The sequence below is a fragment of the Nelumbo lutea genome, chromosome 7 (assembly GCF_056320005.1).
Source record: "Nelumbo lutea isolate HS-2025 chromosome 7, American lotus-T2T, whole genome shotgun sequence".
In the NCBI taxonomy this organism is placed as follows: Eukaryota; Viridiplantae; Streptophyta; class Magnoliopsida; order Proteales; family Nelumbonaceae; genus Nelumbo; species Nelumbo lutea.
In genome coordinates, this window is record NC_142690.1 from 2,796,754 (window position 1) to 2,819,284 (window position 22,531).

The following is a 22,531-nucleotide window of genomic DNA, read 5'->3' on the forward strand; positions in this document are numbered from 1 at the left end:
GAGACATTGGTCCTTGGCCGTGGTCCCCCCCCCCAAAAAAAAAGAAAAGTTGAAAGTTCATGTTATGGCCATCCCCTGTCGGTGCTCATCGAATCTTTGATTGGCCCCACCCCCCATCCTCCTACTTACCTCTCAACGTAGATAATTATCTGTTTCTTTTGATGGAACTTTGAGTTCTGAGTACGGATGAATTGATGATGGGGCTAGTGGTTCCCATTAATGCTTAAGAATGCGTAGTAGGCAATTGCCAACCTTGCCATGGCTGCGACTTGTAAGCAGGAAATGCCCATCACTCTTTTAGAAATCAGAACCGAACTTATCTATTTCTCTTTCATATTTTAAAGTTTATTTTAAGAACTGAACATAAATGAAAAATTTTAGGAATAGAAAACTGTTATAGCCTCAGAGTTGAAGAAAATTAAAATATGGATTTATGAATAGATTCTTCTGTAACTGTTATAGCATTATTTATTTCTCTTTCTTTTTCTTTTATTAGGATTAGAGATAATTGATGGTCTCTTTTGTCAATTGCCATAAAAATTTAAAGAGCATAAAGAGTCTGCGAGTGAGTGGTAGAGCAGGAATTGCTGGAGCTGGAGCTGAAAGCCATATTAGGGCCGAAATTGATGATTTATTTTATTGGAATAAATGCATCAACCGGAGTCCGTGTTCTGTGCACCCATGACAGTGCATCCGCCAATCACAATCACCAATGTCGGCGTGTTTAAAATTTATTAACTTTAACAGACGTTTAGCTGTTAGTTAAAAAATCCTGTTGAACCGGATACAAGAAGATAAAAAAGTTAAAAACACGCCCTCTCATACTTTCTTCCGCCAACCCCTAGCCCACAAGCATCCACCTGTGACCGGCGATCTCACTGAACACAGAAGCCACCGGCAGCGGATGTGGATGGGTCTGAGATCTCATCCTTTTTGCCTAAGTGAAGCGCTGAACCAGCCACAGTTCCAGTTCCAGTTCTTCCAGTTTCAGATCTACAATGACGCCTCTCTAGTTCCATCAGGTGCACTGTAAATTGCAAACTGAAGCAGCTTCGTCGCTCCCTCTCAAATTTTTGTTTACACAGACAGCATATGCCCCTCAATCATGTCCCTGTCTCTCTCTGTTTTGTAAGCCATTCTCCCCTAAATCCCATCTAGATACACTCCAAATCAAAGCTTCATCTTCAATTTGTCCGTCTGTCTCCTCTCTCTTTTATCCAATCTCCATCCACAACAGTCGCAGCTCTCTCTGTCTCTTAAAGCCAAGAACTGAAGATCCTCTGTTCACGTTGTCTCTCGTTCCCTCAATTTTTCTCACTCCCTCTATCTCTGCAAGCCGCGCTTTCCAATCTCTCCAACAATCCACTCATCCATCCATGAAGCCCCACATTCATAAGTTGCTCAACAACGATGCGCCTCCGGGAACCAGCCACTCACCTTCTCTGCCTCAAGATGGTTACTCAGTCCAATTCTAACCCCTGCAAATAACTCCTCTATTACCACTACTGGAAGGCCCCTGCAACCCATCTCCACCTTCGATTCCTCAATGGCCTTAACCGTCGTGGTGCTCCTCACCGCTCTTTTCTTCATGGGTTTCTTCTTCATCTACATCCGCCGCTTCGCCTAAGAGAATGCCCTCGACCTCTCATGCATCCGAAGCTAGTAGCGCAGAGCGGGGTCGGCCTCGTCGGTGTCCTGCCCCGTGGTCTTGACCCAAATACCGTTAAGTCCCTGCTGGTGTTCGCCTACGATGGAAGTGCCAAGGAGCCCGTCGACTGCGTCGAGTGTCTGAGTGAATTCGACGAGGGGGAGGCCGTGGAGGGGTGATCCCATACTATGGGCACGTGTTTCATTTAACAGTGCATAGACATTTGGTTGTCGTCTAATGGGTTGTGTCCCCTTTGCCGCTCCACGCAGCTGTTCCCCAAGAACAGTGACGTCTCTATGGATATAGCGGAGGCGGAAGAGCAGGCGGCGAATGACAGAAGCGATAACCAGTGCACTTGCTGCGATCGTCAACAAGAGGAGAGATCATCAACGACGGAGAGTAGAAGGACGCCTGTAGAAAGGGAGGAGGTTGTACCGGTATGACTGGGCATGAGAAGGATGAGTAGCTAAAGTTGGAGCTCAGGGGAGACGACGTTGCTTCTGAGTTAAAAATGGGAAGAAGAGTAAAAAATGGCTGGTTCAACCAGCCGAACGATTAGTAACGGAAAATATTTCCGTTAATTCATGGTTAACACGAATGAGATGACGTGTTTGCATCTCATTCGAGGGTGCACTCGTCCAGTGCACCCATGGGTGCACAGAACGCGGCCTCCATCAACTGGGCCCATAAATAGAAGAATAAAAGATTAATTATTTAAAATATGGATTGTAGTGTGATTAAACAATCACAAGACATTTTTAATTTTAAGTAGTTTTAGACTTTTAGAAACCACGGGTAATATTATAAATGGAAGCATAATGTGGACAAAGATGGTGAGGAAGAAGTGAGTATAAAGAGTGATGTCAGATATCTTCGCCTTCTCCTCTGTCATTGTATTTTGTCATTAGATCCCAATCTAACGCAACAAAAGTGTCATTACGTGAATAAATGAACTAAAAAAATACAAGAACCCTTGTTACCAAAGTATGATGGAGGAGAAGCATGGTCCACCTCCTTCAGCTGTTCAGTGTCTCAACTCTACTCTATGCTCATGGTGAATGTTTAATAAACATCTATCACCATGACTGAATCCTATCTTGATATAAGAAGGTGATGGTTTCATGCACATCAAAGAGGCTCATGATGAAATCTGATTTGTTTCTCACAGGAAAGGGTGGAATTTGGCATGCAATGCATTGCAAGAAAGAAAGTCTAGCTGACATAAATTACAATCCTACATCATTTTCTGTCTAGAATGTGTTATGATGATGATGATAAAACCCGCTCCATTACCACTTACTGAGTATGCCGGTAGGGGCGTGTCAGCATGTATTGAGGCTCATTTCTCTTTTTTGTTTTAGTTTTTTTTTTTTTTTAATTTGGTTCAGAGGGATCAGTTTAAGGTTTGCCTACCCCTGAATTAAATTAAACCCTAAAAACACCTTTTTTTTATAATTATAGGGGTGTATCAGAAATCCCTTGATATGATATGTATGGGCTGATATGCCAGTAGGGGGTGTCAGCTTTTGTTGAGGCTCATTTCTCTTTTTTTTTTTTTTTTTTTTTTACTTTTTTTAATCTGATTCAGAGGGGGCCTATCTACCCCTTAATCGGACTAAACCTTTAAACACCCTCTGTAAGGGCGTATCGAAAATCCCTAAATACGTATCGAAATTTGGAACCTTCCATAAATGACAGCAGCAGTAATGGTCTCAAGAAAAAAAAACGGTTTACGAAAAAACAATATACAAAATAGCACTATCAACAAAAGACATTTGACTCGAAATCCCAATAGTACTCTAGTATCAGTGTATCACATCCCTGGTTGACCCATTTAGATCCAGCCACAACATTTAACGGCGCATTGCATGGTACCTCGTCTCTTCTTTAAACCTTTGCACCACATGATGTTATTGAGAGTGAGGAATAGTCAAGATTTGGACCTTTTCTGTACGGGAGCATCTTGAACCGTGTAATTCCATACCACCGCGTAATTATTAAATGATCTGTATTATCTTTTTTTTTTATTATTATTTTGGTCCAATTCGATCTAGTCAAATACGAATTCATTATAAATGGATCAGGTTCAATCCAATCCAATAAATATTTTGAACCATTTTAGACTGGTCTAATTCAATGTCTAAACTGCCGAATTTGTTTAAATTCGTTTTGATTTAAATTGGTTTCAATCCAAATTTGGTCCATTGACACTTATATTCTTATCTTGTATCAATATACTCCATATTGACTTAATCCAACCCAATCCAATATAAATTTATTACGGACGGACCAGGTCCAATCCAATCTAATAAACATTTTGGACGAGATTGATCCAATCCATCCAAATTGATTTTGGACTGGATGGGGTCCAATCTAAAACCGGTCCAATGACAGCCTTATCTCCCATGAACTTTATAATACAGTTGTAAGTAAACTCCTCTTGGTAGAATATTCTAAAAAATGCATAAAATGTCTAAAATACCCATATAGTTGCTATTGAAGCTGGTTCCTAAGATTGCGTTTGATTGTAGAGTAATTTTATTTGTACTAGTACAAATGTATGGAAGTGCAAATGAAAAGTTTGGTTTAATCTTGTTTTGGGTTTTACTTTATTTTGCTTTATGTCTTATTTTACTTCATTTGTACCTCAATCAAACAAAGTGAAGTAAAATTTGAAACAAAAATAAATCAAAATTTACACCCAAAATATTTGCACTGCCATAGTTTTGCATCAGTGCAAATAAAACACTACAAAACAATACAAACTTATGAACAAAAACGAAGAGAGTTTAAAGTTGTAGTTTCACTTTTGAGTGGCTGATATGAAGGGAAAATTTGGAAAGAATCAATTTTAGAAAAGAGATTGAAAGGGTTTGTGACGGTAATTTTTATGAAGAGAAAATTTTGAAAATAAACATTTTCAAAAGTAATTGTATGTGTATTTTAGACATTTTCATACCTCATTTAAGAAAATTTTGTTAGAGGGGATCAATTTGCAATTATGACAAAAAGGGGAGATGATTGCTATTACCAAACTTTAGAGAAAATTACAACAACAGTCACAAACTTTAGATGAGGTTTCAGCAATTTACCTTTTTGTTTTTGCTTGGATGCAAGGTTCAAAATATCGATACAATACGAGTTTCGACTGTATCGTATCAATACTTAGAAACAAATATATATATTAGTTTTTTTTCAAAGTTTGGTTTTTTAGGAAGCTTAAAACGTGTTTTTTATTATTAAAAAAATTGAGGGTCCGAAGCACATGGAAACAGGCATTTCAGACCGTATCGTTTTCAAAAGATACGATATGATACGTCCCGTATCAAGTGTATTGTATCGATACTTTGAACCATGCTTGGCTGCTTGAATCCTTCCTGCTTAGGGGTGATCATGGGTCGGGCCTGGGTTAGACTTTGCACTTATGATAAGGGCTATAGATTAGGTCTGGGCCTGACCTGGCTCGGGGTTTTGGGCTTGAAACATAAGCCCTAGCCTAGGTCTATACAAGCCCGAGCCTGATTCTGGGCCAATGTCACTCATATATAAAACATTACACATCTATAATATTTTATGTTAAATGACATAACATGCATATAAACTTATTTTATAAATTATATAATATAAAATATTACATATAATATAAATTGTAGATGTCATGTTATAATATTTATATATAAAATATATAACATAATGTAAAATAACATGTATACATATGTATACATTATACACAAAATGTGTTAAGTTTAAATATATGCGGATCGAGCTTGAAGTTTTAAGTCCAAGCTCGACTCTAAAATTTGTGGGCCTGATCACAAAACCCAGGCCCAAGCCCGGCCTGGGCTCGGGCCAGCCCGCATATATTTAAACTTACACATTTTGTATATATTATATAATATAAAATATTACACATAATATAAATTATACATGTCATGTTATAATATTTATATATAAAATATATAACATAATGTAAAATAACATGTATACATATGTATACATTATACACAAAATGTGTTAAGTTTAAATATATGCGGGTCGAGCTTGAAGTATTAAGTCCAAGCCCGACTCTAAAATTTGCAGGCCTAATGTGGGCCCAAGCTGGGCCTGATCACAAAACCCAGGCCCAAGCCCAGCCTGGGCCCAGGCCAGCCCGCATATATTTAAACTTACACATTTTGTATATATATATATTATATAATATAAAATATTACATATAATATAAATTGTACATGTCATATTATAATATTTATATATAAAATATATAACATAATGTAAGATAACATGTATACATATGTATACATTATACATAAAATGTATTAAGTTTAAATATATGCGGATCAAGCTTGAAGTATTAAATCCACTCTAAAATTTGTAGGTCTGATGTGGGCCTGGGCTGGGCCTGATCACAAAACCCAGGCCCAAGCCCGGGCCAGCCCGCATATATTTAAACTTACACATTTTGTGTATAATATATACATATGCATACATGTTATTTTATGTTATATTATATATTTTATATATAAATATTATAACATGATATGTATAATTTATATTGTATGTAATAATTTATATTATATAATGTATAAAATAAGTTTATATGCATATTATGTTATTTAATATATAAATATGTAATATTTTATTTATAAGTGACATTGGCCCAAATCCGGCCCGACCCAGCCTGAACCCATTGGGTTAAAACTTATATTTCAGGCCCAGAATCCTGAATCAAACCGGGCCTGGGCGTAAGCTATAGCCCTTATCCTGCTTCCTTCCGGTAAAGTTCGCCATTCACCAATGTCGACTCGTCATTCGTCAAACAGCTGTAGTGGCTGAACTGAATGCCTTATTATTTGTGATTTAAATAATAAGTCAAATGGGCTTAGCGGCGGGCCAGCGGCTCATGAGTCGGTCATTAACTTATTATGACAAGAAGATTGACGAGGACAAGATATTGTTCGAGTGAATGGGATGTGCTCTTCACACAGTGGCGCTTTACAGGTACATCCACCGTGCATTGAAAACATCTAATAAGTTATAAGTAAGTGCGGGAGATTTTCCCAATGTATGGTAGGATGTCCGCCACTGCCAGCGCCACCCACCTATAGAAATTATAGAAGAGCCCCCGGCTTTCCTGATACATCGTCATCGTCATCCCTTCATTCCAACATTTTCACTCTGCAATCTGCATCTTCTCCCGACCTTGAAACTCTCTGCTGCGATTTTCGGCAAAATGGTTTTCAGCTTCAACTTCGAGGGTGCAGGCCTAGGAGATATGCTGCTCAAGGTAGCCATCTTTCTGCTTGTGCAAGCTCTGGTCTACTTCATCCTCTCCAACTCCTCCAACATCTTCTCCAACAACGTGCGCAGGTCTGGTCTTAGAACTGTTCGTTCCGTCAGTATTCGTCGGATCTTGGCTGCACTCTCAGACTTACCAGGTGAACCATCGCCGCTGGGGTCAATGGCTTCTTCGCCGTCTCCAAAATCCCAGCAAACACATGAAGCCGATCACTAGAATACAATCTAATACCCATAATCCACTTGGGATCGATTTAGTTTATTGCTTCAAGTGATATAATACATATGTCAATGTGTCTTCCCAAGGTTTTCTTTTGTTCTTTGATCGTATAGATATAAGTTTACGTAGTGGCTATGTAAATTATTGTATAGTTCCGAGTTTGATTGTAATATTTTCCATTTTTGGATAATATAACAAGCTAGCTTAGTTTGAATCCCCACCCAGATAGTTCTAACACTAATGCTCGGTTGGGTGCTTTGCACAACATAGAACACCCACTTAATTCATCCTGGATTAATGCTTTTTTTTTTTTTTTTTGAGAATAGAATTTGTTGAGAACCTAAAACCTACCAACAAGAAAACAAGATGACAAGTAGAAAAACTAAAAGAGAAGGGAAAGTGTAAAACAGTGCAATACAAAGCATAAATATAAATTTATAGATTTATATGGTTCAGATTTTAGTTTATGTCCACGCCCACAGAAGGAGAAGAAATCCATTATCCAAATGTTCATAGCTTTTAAAGCCTTAGCTCCCAATATACCTAAAGTTTCCCTTCCTCGTATCTTACACGCTTTGTCGCTCTCTTTTCTTGGTTCACAAGATACTAGATAAATTTCTGTGTAAGGTACAGAAACCTCAAACCAGGTTGGCCCCATAAATTGCCAAGTATCAGATTTTCAGATTTTGTGAGTCCTGCAAAATTGAATCATGGGGCAAATTCACGACTGGTATTAGCAAATGATCCTAGGAAAATTCAAAATTCCACCTTGTGACGACATTAAAGTCGAGGGCCATCTTAGAGTTGGACCGTTTCAACGATAAGGTTGCTTGCGCCTGTCTGCTTGGTATAACAGACGTCCATGAATAGAGCTTGGGGTTGGACTCTACTCCTGTTACGCAAACACCCGCCCATGGACTGAGATGGTGGTATGACCTATGAAAGCTCTACGACCATTAAAAAAACCAAGAATTTGATGGGTGTAGGCCTGTATCTGCTTCTGATCCAAACAATACATCAGTTGCTTACGCTTCTAACTTGCGGCCAACACTCTTCTGAAAGCAAGAATTAGGAAAGTTGAACCTTCTAACTGATAAAATTATCGTTTAAGACTCTATCAAACACGCAATAGATGATATGATAACGAATTATAAATTTTCTCTAGGTCAGGATTTCTCCTCCTAGAAGGTAAACAGCTTATCGGATAGCTTTCTGCGCCATATAGCTAACTTCAAAGGCTCAGCCGATTAAAGTTCTAGTAACTGGGTTTTGGTTTTGGCCTGTGCTTTACCGTAAGTAGGCCAAGGCGATGCCTAGTTGCAGACATGCATTTTGCATATTCGAAGAACGAGATCGAACCACCACAGCTGGATTCTTTTTAAGCCATCATTCCACTACAAGGCTTCTCCACTGTCCATATGGCCAGTTTGAATCATCGGATATGGTGGGTCTGATCCTTTTGACGATGTTGAACTCCTTTATGGTCCTCAGGCTCCGGGGCCAAGCTTTTGGCATTTGGGAAAATTGGTTGAATCACACTATTTACTTGGATAGATGCTCGAGAGTCAAGAGACTCCATTAATTTCAACATGCTTGCAGAAGACCCAAATGCGTCAATAAACAGAGTAACCCAGATTATATGTAAATATTTTATTAGTCTAAACTATACAAACACAAGTTTATAAAGAACTGGCAACAATTAATGACATTAATAAGGCAAGAGAGATACATATTAACAGAAAAAATACACATTTTTGAGAAAGAAAAAAAAGCAATAATAACCATTCCTTAAATGTACTTTTGGATCATTTGTTTGACTTCTTCAATCACCAACCACGCTTTGTGCCCCCCAATAACCTCCTCCTTCATCTCTCCATCTTTCCACACCTGCAGTATCGAATTGCACTCACCTTTATGTTATTTTCCCTGTTCTTTCCTCTCAAGAGGAAGACTCTAAAATATAAATGAAAAGCTTAGAGCAAATTGAATATTACCCAACTGACCTGAATTGTAGGCATTTTCTGATGCAGAAAGAGAAACCCAGAACAGAATGTTCATCAGATTATATACAAAGGAAATCAAAGGCAGATAATTAGTAATAAGCATAAAAGGGACTAATGGAGTGAAAGTATCAAGGATTAGTGGCACATACCGAGATTTTTCCACGCTTCACCAAAGTTTGAGGGACCGTGTTAACATCCACGCTGTAAAATTTTGCTCTGCAATAAAAGAAATTATCAGAAACGAATGAAGTCAATGAACAATGCAGGCTCTTAAATACAGAGTTGCCGACTCTTTTATCTTTTAATAACCAACAAAATATGTTCTTCAGACTTTCTTTTTCCCTGTTTTATTTGCATGATGAATTCATTCATTTCCCTTTTTTCCCTTCATCATTAGTTTTTTATATAGGGCTTTTCCAGACAAAATCTGAAAGAAATTATCAGTTAAAGAATCCAAAGTACAGAATTTCTTTTAATACCAGTAGCATTACGCACCATGTCTATGGATCACACTGAAGAAAGAAAACCACTTTTCTGTACTATTCTATATTCTGATTGCAATGAAATTGTTTAATAAAAAAATTACAACACTTGAAAGTTTAAATACAAATTCCGCAGATGTCTTTACTAAGTATTTTTATGGCAGATTGATGATTTACCAAATGAAGATTTTGGACTCATTAACACCAATAACAAATGCTTAATTACTTACTTGGTATCATATTCCACTGCCAATTTCTCCAATTTGGGCTTCAAATAGATACATTTTCGGCACCAAGTAGCCACCCTGAAAATTAAAAAAAAAACGAAGTATAGGTTTAGAAGAAAAAACAGAAAAGGAAATCTATTCGAGTGTGGGGGGTGAGAGAGAGAGACCAGTCGATGACGATAGGCTGGGAGAGCTGCTGGGCTTGGAGAAGAACCTGGTCGAAGTGATCACAGTCGGAGATGGGTTCCATTTGGAGGACATTTGGCCTGGAAAAAGCTTCAGCTCTAAAATAAATCCTGGATATCCTTCTGCCCTCTCTCATTCTACTATCGCTTCTTCCAAAACCAAAAGTGGAAGACGAGAATCCTGTTCCGCTCAGTGACACCGAACAGCTTCCCCCAGTCGATGACTGTTGTTGTTGATCTCTGTAACAAAAAGGGTCCCTGTATATTATATGTGAATTTGCAACTAAAACTGCCATTCTACCTTCACTATGTCTGTGTGTGTGTCTCAAATAATCAGCAATTCAGCACAGCAAAGGAATTCTGAACAAAGGATCACAGAACTATAAGACAAGCATTTGGGAATTGTGAATATGATTGCTCAGAAGCCGATTTGGTTTCTTCCTTTTTTTTTCCCTTTATTTTGATATTAAATGGCGAGAAATAAGAGAGAGAGAGAGAGAGAGAGAGAGAGAGAGAGAGAGAGAGAAATGGGTGAAAGAAGAAGAAAAGCTTATCCAAACTGGAAAATCTAGGATCAAGATATTTATGTAGTATACACTTTACACCTACGAGTTTACTCGGGCCTGGATTTTTGGCGATACGTTTACATTGGATTATTGATTGCCGTAGCGTCAAGCCTGAAGATTGTGCTCACCCGCCAGTCTTCACCTGTGGGCTGCTCACCCAAGTCATTTGCTTCGAGTGGCTGCGCTAGTGCTGGGGACATAGCTCAGATGGTAGATCGCTCGCTTAGCATGCGAGAGGTACGGGGATCGATACCCCGCATCTCCATCCAACTATTTTGTCGGCTTGCTATCGTTCCATTGCTTTCTCCTCTCTTATCTCGGTGGAGAACTCAAAAACAAGCATAAACTTCTAAGAAATACTCATTCTCTGTTTTTTTTTTGTTTTGTTTATTGGTTTCCTTTGGCACCACCCTAACCGAACTCAGGGGTTAGGATTGGGGGTTCAGCCGCTCGAGTTTGGTTATGTTGAATTTCAACCCGGACTAACCCGGTCCGACTCGCATTCCTAATCCTACTGATCAGAATATGGGACGGTAATGGAAGTAGAATGCGGAAACAGTGTCATGGATTGAACAAGTACATCAGGCGGCTATGGTTACCTAATCCCATCAACCTAACCTATATTTTGGTCATGCCATGGATCACTTCTTTACTGGTGGGAGTGGGACTACTGAAATACTGAAACTGGAAACACACTACACACCCTCTCCCTGCACGTGCAATATGTTATATGTATGCTTATTGGTTCGGTCGGTCGGTCCGATGACAATTGACACAGCCCGACTGGCCGAGGCCAGGCACGATCATTGATCACTGATGACTGATTAGTGTCCAAATTCCAATGTCCACCACCCGGGCGTCGGGCGCCTCAAAATTTCTCGTGATTTTATTGGATGGATGAGCTCCTCAACTCCCCTTCCCGCAGCTGAATATTGCTCCTCACCAATTTTGACCATCGCTCGCTCACCTTTGCACGATATAACAACTAACAGGTGAATCCGTGAATTTCTCATTTCTGTCTCTTTTCTTTCCTCTCTCTCTCTCTCTCTCTCTCTCAAAAGCTCGATTTTGATTTTAAGAAAATTCTTGTTGCAGATTGAAGGAAATCTAAAACCCAGAGAATATACTCTTCCTTTTCTTTACAGGAAATGAGTTCATCCAAAACATTAAGGAAATTGCAGGTCGTTTCACCCGTTCCTGCGGATATCGATATAGCTAATTCAGTTGAACCCTTTCACATCTCAGAGATTGCGAAAGAGCTAAATCTCAGTAGCAACCACTACGATCTCTACGGAAAATACAAGGCCAAGGTGATTTACGTGAACCCCACTTATTGTTTTATCTCATTTTCCCATTCCCCGGGTTTCTTTGAAGCTTAAGGAATTCATCTTTTGGAAGTCTTACTGAACTGGGTATTCGTTTTTATTGAGGTCCTTTTATCTGTTCTTGATGAGCTTCAAGGATCTGGGGATGGGTACTATGTTGTGGTTGGAGGGATCACTCCTACCCCTCTCGGAGAAGGCAAGTCTACTACTACAGTTGGTCTATGCCAAGCATTGGGAGCTTTTCTCGATAAAAAGGTATTCCTTTTCAATCTGTTCATAAGCACCAATCTAATATTTTTTCCTCGTCTTCTCTTTATATTAGAATCAGACTTATTAGGTAGCTTATGTATTTAGATATTTGTCTGATAAGTCTATGCTTCTGATGTCTCTTTAGAGAGGGATGGGTGCAAAATTTTGACCTTCAGTCCAATCTAATGGTGATTTGCCCTCGCCTAATTACCAAATGTAGGGTGGAAAGGTGATACGAATCTTACACCAAAAGCAGAAAGTCTCCGGGGGTTGGATGATTTTTTTATCATGCCTCTTGAGATGATGATAATTTTTTGCGTGCTCATGCAGATTCTTTGCCTCCCCACCCCTATCACACATACACACAAATACTTTTGGCTTCTTGGCTTTTGACTGGGTGTACAGAGCTTTTTCTTGAACAAACATCACTTTGATTAAATGCTTGCCTATGAAACAGGGAATTCTTAAGTAACGTAGTTCATAGTATCCAACTCCAAGATAAGTCAGTGTGATACTTTACCGCATTTTGTTCAGATACCATTAAATTCACATTCTGTACTGGCTTCAGTCATCCCGAGTCCGACTTCTAATCTCACTTGACTTGGTTCCAGACTCACAAGAATTACAGGCACCAGAGTTGGGTCCTGCAAGTGGGATTTGGTCTTTGCTAAATTTTTGTACTTTGAGTATAGCTACAGAAAGAAAGACCTTTGAAAGTCTATAAAATGTTGTAGTATCTATTATTGGAAATATTGGCATGAATATATACTCCCTTTGAGGCAAAGCGTGATTTTCATTATCAGATCCTTATGCTTTCAGTAATCAGTTCTTACTTCATTCTCCTAAACCTTTCCATCGAGTAAGATGAAAGTATAAAACTCTCTAATAATTCTTGTATTCATTTCTTTATGGGACAGGAAGGGGGGTCTTGTTATTAAAGAACACAAGTAAAGAATAGATGAAATTACTTTCATGGACAAAATAACTTGAAGTTCCTTGATCTTGAGCTTGAACAAAATAACTTGCAGGTGAAAGTGCATTGCACAAGTTGAAAAATCATATAAAAAATTGCTTAGTGAAATTCCCTACAAAGTTTCATAATGGCCAAAAAGACCAATGCAGAAAAAATTAGTGTTGTAAATGCAATTTCATGAAGATTATAGCTTAAAGTTTTCAGTGAGCTTTGCTGTGACCAGGCTCTCGGGCCCAATGTGTTGTTCTTTACTAGAAAATGTTGAGGCAGGTTATTGGATTTGATCTTATGAAGATTATGGGGGATTTTATTGGAAGAAAATATTATGGAGGAGGAGCTTCATGAGAAAAAAGTTATGATTTTTTTTTTTTAGATTCTTGTTTTCTTAGGTTAAATTTAGAGAGAACACTCGTTTGATGGAAGAATGTATCTTCATCTTAAATTGGTAAAAGCACTTGAATTCTCGCAATGCTTTTTACTAGTAACCGATCCAAAAAGAAAATAAAAAAAGAACTCTTTGAAATTACTTCCTTTTCTCTTTACATTACTGGTTTCAAGGTTTCTATTGGTGAGAATAGAAATGTTCCTAACCCTACTTTGTTTGCTATTGTTTTTCCTCCTAAGTCTTGATTATTCAAAGGATAAACAAATTCATGAAATAGGGCCTGGAAGGAGCTTTCTGATTCCAATTATATATTTTTTTCTAATACCATGGGAGTCATGATCACTCTGATATGTCTATTAGGTGTAATTTGGGATTCCCTGTTCCTTTATGAGTAACTTTCCTTCTTTGGGATGATTTGTTAGATAAAAACCTCTGTAGTTATCATGTGAGAAATACGGACAAGATTCTTGTCATGTATGTCAGAAGAATTTCTGTGAGTCTCATTCTTTTTTGCCTTATTTCTCCACTCGCAGCAGCTGGTGGTGCATGTTCATTGATTTTGGCATTAATGAGTCATCCAACAATTCTGTTCTGATAAAACTATAGTTGGCAGCATAGTATTCTTTTCACCTAAAAGAATTGTCAATAGATGTTACCTTATGTTGCATTGCTACTCGGTGGAAATATTGGGAATGAGAAAAAATGAGAATTCTAGGAGATAACTTTTTCCATGGTGTTGTTAAAATGCCTTGATGAACATGGGAAATGACCTTGCTTGGTTACTAGGTGCCTTGCCCATCCTGGTTGTCATACATGATTATAGAATTGGAAATTCAGTTCTTGCTGTGCAGCCAAAAGATGACGCAGAAATGTTTCACTTGCCAAAGCCTTCATTTGTTGGAGAGAAGTACACGAGGAAAACCTTTGTAATGTATTAATTTGAGTAAATAAAAAGATACAAAGGAACTTCAAAACCAAAGGTAAAGTTAAATTTCATATTTTTCTATAAACGTGTACACACTGTAGGCCTTTTATGGACCTTCTCCGCTAATATGAAAGACTCTTAAAGGCCCTAATATGATAACCATATATTAGGAAAATAAAAAGTGCATTAAAGTTAAATAAAAGCAATTTAAGAAGATATTTCAACTTATTAATTTTTACATGAATTTCTAAAATAAAATCATTTCAAAAGCTAATATAATAACTTTATAAGTTCCTAATATCATAAGATGATGATATCATGTCCAAATCATGGAAACATAGGATCTCTGCATAGGTACCCTAATGAACTTCCTGGTGAGACTGAAATCAATATATATGTGAAAACTTTATCACCTAGTAAAGCCATATAGGCACTAATGAATTGAAGGAAATGATACTCATTGAAAAATATAGACTGAGCATGGCTTGGCGCTTACTCTTCTATTCTGTACAGCTTCCAAGAATTATTAGGTATACATGGGAATAATTGAAAATTAAATTGCTATGTTTAGCGTAACATTTTTTGGTTAGTCTTGATGAATGAATGTAAATAAATTTCCAATTATGATGATGACCATGTTTTGTTAATATCTTCCAATTGTATTCATATTATTCTCTGCTTGTGCTATTAGGTTGTGACCTGCCTTCGTCAACCATCTCAAGGACCAACATTTGGGATCAAAGGGGGTGCCGCAGGTGGTGGTTACAGTCAAGTGATCCCAATGGATGAGTTCAATCTGCACTTAACAGGAGATATCCATGCAATTACTGCAGCAAATAACCTTCTGGCGGCTGCCATTGATACTCGGATTTTCCATGAGGCAACTCAATCAGATAAGGGCCTTTTAAACAGGTTATGCCCACCTAATAAAGAAGGAAAAAGGAGCTTTGCAAATATAATGTTTAGGCGCCTCAAGATGCTTGGTATCTCAAAGAATAACCCTGATGATCTTACTCCTGAGGAAGTGAAGAAATTTGTGAGACTTGATATCAATCCTGACTCCATTACCTGGAGAAGAGTTATGGATGTAAATGACCGTTTCCTTAGAAAGATTACCATTGGGCAAGGTCCTGAAGAAAAAGGAATGGTGAGAGAGACAGGCTTTGATATCACAGTTGCTAGTGAGATCATGGCAGTGCTGGCCCTCACAACATCCTTGTCTGATATGAGAGAGAGACTAGGAAAGATGGTGATAGGGAACAGCAAGGCTGGTGACCCAATAACAGCAGATGATCTTGGTGTTGGAGGTGCCTTGACCGTGTTAATGAAAGATGCCATCGACCCTACTCTAATGCAGACCCTTGAGGGGACTCCAGTTCTTGTACATGCAGGACCTTTTGCCAATATTGCTCATGGGAATTCTTCCATCGTAGCTGATAAGATTGCACTAAAACTGGTAGGACCTGGTGGATTTGTAGTCACAGAGGCAGGTTTTGGTGCAGATATTGGCACGGAAAAGTTTATGAACATAAAATGCCGATACAGCGGTTTAACACCTCAGTGTGCTGTTATCGTTGCAACAATAAGGGCCCTGAAAATGCATGGTGGAGGACCTGAAGTGGTCGCTGGGAAGCCTCTAGACCATGCATATTTATCCGAGAATGTGACTCTTGTCGAAGCTGGCTGTGTGAATCTGGCCAGGCATATCTCCAACACAAAGGCTTATGGGGTCAATGTTGTGGTTGCTGTGAACATGTTCTCAACTGATACCGAGGCAGAACTGAATGCGGTGAGAAATGCAGCATTAACTGCTGGTGCATTTGATGCTGTTGTTTGCACTCATCATGCCCATGGTGGAAAGGGAGCGGTTAGTGAATTCTTGCCCTAAAAACTTAAATTTCTATCTGTTTGTATGTATAATATCTTATGCTCTCTTGGTAATATTGTAGCACCGATACATGGTATAATATTTTACTAAATATATATCTATATAAATGTAGTATGTATGACATGCATATATGGTGTTATATATTATTATATACACAATAACATTTTAAATATGTTTTTTTTTTTATGTAATTATACACATAAAGTTAAATTAAAATTTTAACTTTAATTCATATGGGCCAGCCCAGATGTTCAGCCTGGCCCAGGTCCAGGCATGTAATATCAGGCCTGGGGTGCGGGCCAGGCCGGGCTCGGGCAGGGCTTAATACTGTTGATACCCTATAAAAACCTGGCCTGGGCCCGGCCCAGCCCATGATCATCCCTAAGATAGAGTGGTTACCATGACGATATTAGGCCTGAAATCTATAGGATCATAGGTAGGGTTATCAATGTGTTGGATCATGATCTGGATCTGATCACCTTACACCCACACAGAGTTGGATAAGAAGAGTTTGCAAATAGAATTATTTAAAGAAGGGATGTTAACAACTTTGGGATCTTCATCGTAGCAGTATGGTTGGGAAATACTAAAAAATCGAGCACAAACAAGCCTGTGCAGAATTTCTCATTCATCTGGAGATCTTCTCTAAATGATTTAACTAGCAAAAACATGCCCTTTGAAAAAAAGAATGAAGCTTTGCATGGATAATACCACTTGGGAAAGCTTAGTGACCTCTTTAGAATACATACATTTGTAAAGTTGGTTTTGTTTTTCTTTGCCAACAATAAGATTATCAGTTACATGTTTTAGAAAAGTCAAATTTAGTTCCTTTTATTGAGGAATTATAACATCCAGTTCCAATCTCGAATTGCATTAGTGAGGTACAGTTCTGATCCTGATGTCCTAAATTCCTAATTATGCAGTTGTATTGAATTCATATCTAGGTATATCAGATCGAAAGCTAGCCTCTTTACAACGACAACATAGACAGGATATGTCTGGGGTTCCATCACATCACAGTGTTGTCATCACTCACTCACCACATAGTACATGTTTAAAGGATCTAAGACATGTTTACCTGAGAGGTTACCTACACCACCAACGAGTGATGATCAATGAGATGACTTAACTACCAAATCTTTTTGTTGGTTTCTCTTCCATCACATAGGTGCTTTAACAGAATGTTATTCAGTATCTAAATTACTTAAAATAAAAGGACAGTTTGCATGACTCATTCAAGATTATTTTTATTCAGTTACTCTGTAGAGTCCTATTCTGATCCAAAGGGAACAAAAAAGGACAGTCATGATTGCTGTCCTTGATGGGCGTGACCCCAGACCCAAGATATTCCAATGAGTATATTCCCAAGGGATTATCATTATACAAGTGGCACATATGCCCGTACATCCAGATCAGCCAGCCATTGACCCCATGGTGGCCCAGGAAAGTGGTTATACTGATGTCAGTGATCAGGTTAACCATCCACTTTTAAGAAAGACTATATTAATGTTAAATGCTTGAATGGAAATTTCCTTGGTGGGATGTATTGGTTGATTTTTATCTCTACCTGCATGTTTCTGTTACTGACGTGAGAAAAAATGTTCCAAAAATTTCTCAAAAAGTGTACCAATTTTCAATGAGCATTCATTAAATAGTGAGGGTGGATTATTAATGAAAGTTACCTAATATTATTGAGATATTAAAGCATGAAAAATGCATAGAGTAAGGCAAAAAAGCACAGACGATTGAACTAAAAATCATGAATTTTGTCCTAGAAATTATGTGTATCATTATGCTACCATGGGCCTGATACTGTACAACATCAGTCATTAAAGGTTAGATTTCTAAACAAGTTAGAAAGGACTGAAAAGAAATCTCTCATCTACCTGAGGATGGACATTTCTTGACAGAAATGTAGTTTCCTCTCAACAATGTCGATAGGAGATTATGTAGTCTAGGTAAGCAACACATAAGATGATCCCATTGGTTCCATCATCTGAGTTACCAAATGTAAATGGTTACCAAAATTATTTTGGTGCGACCAGATTGGTCTCTGGTCTTAGAGATCTTCAAGTGGTTGTTATTTTGTCCTGTACTACCTGTTGCTGAACCATTAATATGATGTGGGTTGAATATTTACAAGGTTGACATATATTTATATGTTGCCTATGCATGAAAGATATTGATTGACATGTATCTGTGTTGCTTATGCATGAAAGATAGTGATTCACAGGTTAATTTAATTGTTGAACTTTTACCTAAATGTTATCCTCAGGTTGACCTTGGCATTGCTGTTCAAAGAGCATGTGAGAATGTGACACAACCATTGAGTTTTCTATACCCATTGGATATAAGCATCAAAGATAAAATAGACGCAATAGCAAGGTCTTATGGTGCCAGTGGTGTCGAATACTCTGAGCAGGTATAACCCCTTTGCCTTCTGTTTCCTTCTCTAATGACATCATTTGCCTTTTCTGTTTTCTCTAAATGTTAGCTGTTACATTTTTATTCAGGCCGAGAAACAAATAGAGATGTACACCAGGCAAGGTTTTTCTTCTCTTCCTATTTGCATGGCAAAAACCCAGTATTCCTTCTCACATATACCATCTGAGAAGGGAGCCCCTGTTGGGTTTGTGTTACCAATCAGGGATGTCAGGGCCAGCATTGGAGCCGGATTTATCTATCCCCTAGTTGGGACCACGAGTACGATGCCCGGGCTTCCCACTCGGCCTTGCTTTTTTGAGATTGATGTGGACACTACAACTGGAAGAGTTCTTGGTCTTTCATAAAGAGAGAGAGAGAGAGAGAGAGAGAGAGAGAGAGGTTCTTTTCTCATACTGTGCATTTGTAGTCTGATCTGGCCCGAAATGGAGATATTCTTGTCAAATGGCACTTGTATTACCTTCAATTACTTTCACTTTGTCAAACGAATGGTATGGCAAGGCTAGATAGAAATTCTCTTCTGTCATTTTCTTCAAATTCAAATGTTTATTAGCAAGCAGGCCCAATGTGATTTGTGGTTTGAATGACAACTAAATATAAATTAAGATTAAATAATTGAACATATATTGTTTTTTCCGAGATAGGAAGTCCAAGCTCATGGTTATCAACCATGTATCTCACATACATGACAAAATTTTCCTTGGTTGATTTCTTGACATGCGAATCCGTGTATCACATACAAAAGAACATACACAAACAGACATGAGCTGGAAGATGAAATGGACCTTTTCTTCCCTTTTCAAGGTCCAAATCTCTATTCATTCAATGTTGATCTTTGTCCATACTCTCTCAGCTGATCTTGTTTTCTTTGTAGCTACTATATGTATACACCATCTGCACCTTGTCCTATCCCCTCTAGAACAGTTGTATCTATTTTTTAGCAAGTAGTTTACAACAAGGTTCAAAATTTTGACGCGAATATGCCACACATGGTGGGTGTCCGATGCTCCAACTTTGGCCTTTTGACCCATTTCAGAGGTTAGGCAAGCCTAAGACTTACTACCCCGACCTTTTTTGAGAAAAAAAAAAAAAGAAGAAGAAGAAAACTGGAATTTGGTAGAAAGTAGGCTACATCCTTTCGAGCGCAATACTTAATTTGAACCTTGATTTACAAGCTACAAAAGGGTAGGATCTCCTCATCCAAAACAGACCTCATTTTGGTAAGAGAGCATCATCCGATAATTTAAGGCACCTCAAGTCCCAACCCCTTCATTTACTTGATAGAGATTTTCCCTATGATCCACATCCAGATCGTCCAATCATGGTTAAAACCAATAATCTGATTGGAGTAGTCATGAAAGCCGCCTGCCATACGTTGAAGGAATTATGGAATGGTCACAGCTCACAAGCCATAGCCAGAAGCCAACTACTTAGTTGGTAACCATGATACAACTTTGGTGATGATAATAATTTAATTTTCAACTTTAAACAAAGCTTGCTTTGGTAGTGATTCTGATTTCTGTGAGAATCAATCACGCCACTCTGGATTAGGTCCACTTTCCGTTGTAGTAGTTACAGATTAAAATAAATAAATAATCCGGTCACTCACAGTCACGGATCTCTCAGATTCATGACATCCCAATCCCATTCCTCCATCCCCATCAGATTCAGCAGAGAATCGATTTCAATCGAACGCCATAATTAATCCATTTTATCGTCTGAGCAGTGAGCATCCCTCCTCGATCCTCCCTCCATAAGAATTAGAATTAGGAGCCACCCCCGAATTACGCTCTCTTGGTGCGGATTATTCGTTTCGTTACTTAAAGAAGGAAGGAATGATGACGATGGTGGTGTATGTTACAGAAAAAAAGGGCAGTGATTGGCCATGAAACTGGCATATGTTTGGAAGGAGGTAGATCATTGATGGGACACCACATGATTCCATCCCAATTTTGATAAAATCTGCCTAATTGGCTAACAGGTTTATGATACAAGTGGATTGGTCATAAATTTTTTCGGATGTCATGTCTTTCCCCTATCATAGTCAAACCATATATTATATTATACTATAAGAAAAAATGCATATTAATATCCTGTATTTTGGGTCTAATTTCATTTTAGTCATAAACTTTTAAAATGTGACAGTCTAGTATCCACATTAGCCAGTTGTCACTTATGTATATCACATGCATATCATATCATGTATAACTTAAAGCTTTTGAAAATGTCAAAAATACCATTCACCATCTTGAGCTCAAAAAGACGAATAAAGGTGTATGTTCTGAGAATGGAGTTTTGCAAGGGAATGGTAATACTTGCAGCCATGCATAAAACCTGGGCATGGGAGCAAACATGCATGACAACAATAACAACGGACCCATTTCCAGTAACGCATCCGCTCACGATTCAATAGGTTGCTCCACCAAGGCCTCCAACGCCCTTCAACTCCGCCAGCACTAAGCATAATACCCACCCACTTACGACCTACAACACCAATTAAACATGCCGAGCCCAAGTATGGCTGGCTTACTTATTCTTACTCCACCTGTCTCCCTAGCTCAACGTGCTTCTGCTGCTTCAGCTCGATGCATGGTTTGCCAATTGTCCTACTACACCTAGAACACCAAAGAAGGCCTCACTAGGGCCCAATCCATCATCCAATGCCTCCTTGCCGTGTCTGCCGTCAATGGTGGCCACACCTTTTACGCTAGCTACCTCCATTATGAAGTCTATGCATGCTTCAATTCTCTCTGGTTATCTCCCCTTGTGTTAAGAATTAAAGGCATAGAGCGTCGTCGTTACTCGCTAGATGTCTTGCCGCGTCCGGTGATGATGGTCCCGTTGAGGCTCTACAACTATTTAATTCTGTAATCTGGCGCGTCCATTGTGTTGCCGATCTTGCCATATATAGCCACTGATGCCTGTCCCGATATGATTGCTCACAATACTATGCTTAATGCCTGTGCCAATCTTGGCAATATTGGGAAATAGGGAGAGCTGCCATCTTTGGCGGTGGTGGAGATGGATATAACAGAAGAAGGGATGGATTTTTTAGCTTGTACGGCCTGGCGCCTGGATTCAACGTTAATTGAGAAGCAGAAATCATAAAAAGAGAAGAGAGAAGAAGAGAGATGGTTTAGACTTTTTAGGAGAAGGGCATTGACTGATCCATAAAAAAAATTAGATAATATCCAAAGGGTGTTTGTGTTTTTTTTAGTATATGATGCTGCAGATGCGGTGCTACTGCTGATGTGTGGGTTGAAAACATTGTTTTCTGAGAAAATAGTGTTTTTTTGTTTTGTTTTGTTTTGAACCGTTGCCGTCAGGTAGGATATTTTCCGGCGCAACAACACTTCTCCTGTTTGGTATTAATGCTCCAAGAAGTGTTTTCAGCACTGATACCCATCATCCAGGAAACGTCAAATTCGGCGTTGCTCCAAGCCATACCTTCCCAATTTCCAAAATGTAATTTGGAGCACAATTTTTTATGAAAATATGGTTGCAAATAAACGCCAGCGGTTTTATCGTTTTCTAGAGCAAATGCCAAACAATTACTTAATGATTGGTTAACGATTAGGTATTAAAGTTGACACGTGATGCGACGCAATCTGGCTGCTCCTAACTAGAGGTGACTTGGCTCCCAGTAAATGACGGACATGGAGAATCTATACAGAAGGAATCAAAGAATCCAGGGGGTGCTTATCCGACGAGGTCGCTC

General features: G+C 38.6%; 2 protein-coding genes and 1 pseudogene across 8 annotated transcripts; 2 read left to right on the top strand and 1 right to left on the bottom strand.

Annotated features, from left to right (window-relative positions):
* Positions 1-591: 591 nt before the first annotated feature.
* On the top strand, positions 592-3,187 carry LOC148844634 (RING-H2 finger protein ATL57-like; annotated as a pseudogene). The gene has a single exon (XR_016102313.1). The product of XR_016102313.1 is annotated as an RING-H2 finger protein ATL57-like (transcript).
* A 5,611-nt stretch (positions 3,188-8,798) lies between these two features.
* On the bottom strand, positions 8,799-10,922 carry WCRKC1 (WCRKC thioredoxin 1). 5 transcript variants are annotated; one of them, XM_088955207.1, is made up of 6 exons: positions 10,708-10,922; positions 10,043-10,300; positions 9,879-9,953; positions 9,316-9,382; positions 9,158-9,184; positions 8,799-9,050 (listed from the first exon to the last, which is right to left on the bottom strand). In XM_088955207.1, the coding sequence occupies exons 1-6, from the start codon at positions 10,824-10,826 to the stop codon at positions 8,952-8,954; spliced, it is 645 nt and encodes a 214-aa protein (XP_088811333.1). In that variant the 5' UTR covers positions 10,827-10,922; the 3' UTR covers positions 8,799-8,951. The 5 variants fall into 5 exon arrangements, with proteins under 5 accessions (XP_088811333.1, XP_088811334.1, XP_088811337.1 ...); XM_088955208.1 differs by having other exon boundaries at positions 9,167-9,184; positions 10,708-10,914; XM_088955211.1 differs by having other exon boundaries at positions 10,755-10,908.
* Positions 10,923-11,183: 261 nt separating this feature from the next.
* On the top strand, positions 11,184-19,369 carry LOC148844636 (formate--tetrahydrofolate ligase-like). 2 transcript variants are annotated; one of them, XM_088955205.1, is made up of 6 exons: positions 11,184-11,618; positions 11,722-11,936; positions 12,057-12,206; positions 15,175-16,350; positions 18,647-18,793; positions 18,885-19,369. In XM_088955205.1, exons 2-6 carry the CDS (start codon positions 11,775-11,777, stop codon positions 19,158-19,160), a joined length of 1,911 nt encoding a protein of 636 aa, XP_088811331.1. In that variant the 5' UTR covers positions 11,184-11,618; positions 11,722-11,774; the 3' UTR covers positions 19,161-19,369. The 2 variants fall into 2 exon arrangements, with proteins under 2 accessions (XP_088811331.1, XP_088811332.1); XM_088955206.1 differs by having other exon boundaries at positions 11,291-11,618; positions 11,772-11,936.
* Positions 19,370-22,531: the final 3,162 nt, after the last annotated feature.

Bases quoted from the DNA above. Each gene is read 5' to 3' on its own strand.
- WCRKC1 (XM_088955207.1), bottom strand. From the start codon at position 10,826: ATGTCCCCAGCACTAGCGCAGCCACTCGAAGCAAATGACTTGGGTGAG. The intron at 9,954-10,042 runs GTCTCTCTCTCT...TTTAATTTTCAG, and splicing joins CAGCCTATCGTCATCGACTG to GGTGGCTACTTGGTGCCGAA. The intron at 9,185-9,315 runs GTATGTGCCACT...TTTCTGCATCAG, and splicing joins TGAAGCGTGGAAAAATCTCG to AAAATGCCTACAATTCAGGT.
- LOC148844636 (XM_088955205.1), top strand. From the start codon at position 11,775: ATGAGTTCATCCAAAACATTAAGGAAATTGCAGGTCGTTTCACCCGTT. The intron at 12,207-15,174 runs GTATTCCTTTTC...TTGTGCTATTAG, and splicing joins GAGCTTTTCTCGATAAAAAG to GTTGTGACCTGCCTTCGTCA. The intron at 18,794-18,884 runs GTATAACCCCTT...ATTTTTATTCAG, and splicing joins GTGTCGAATACTCTGAGCAG to GCCGAGAAACAAATAGAGAT.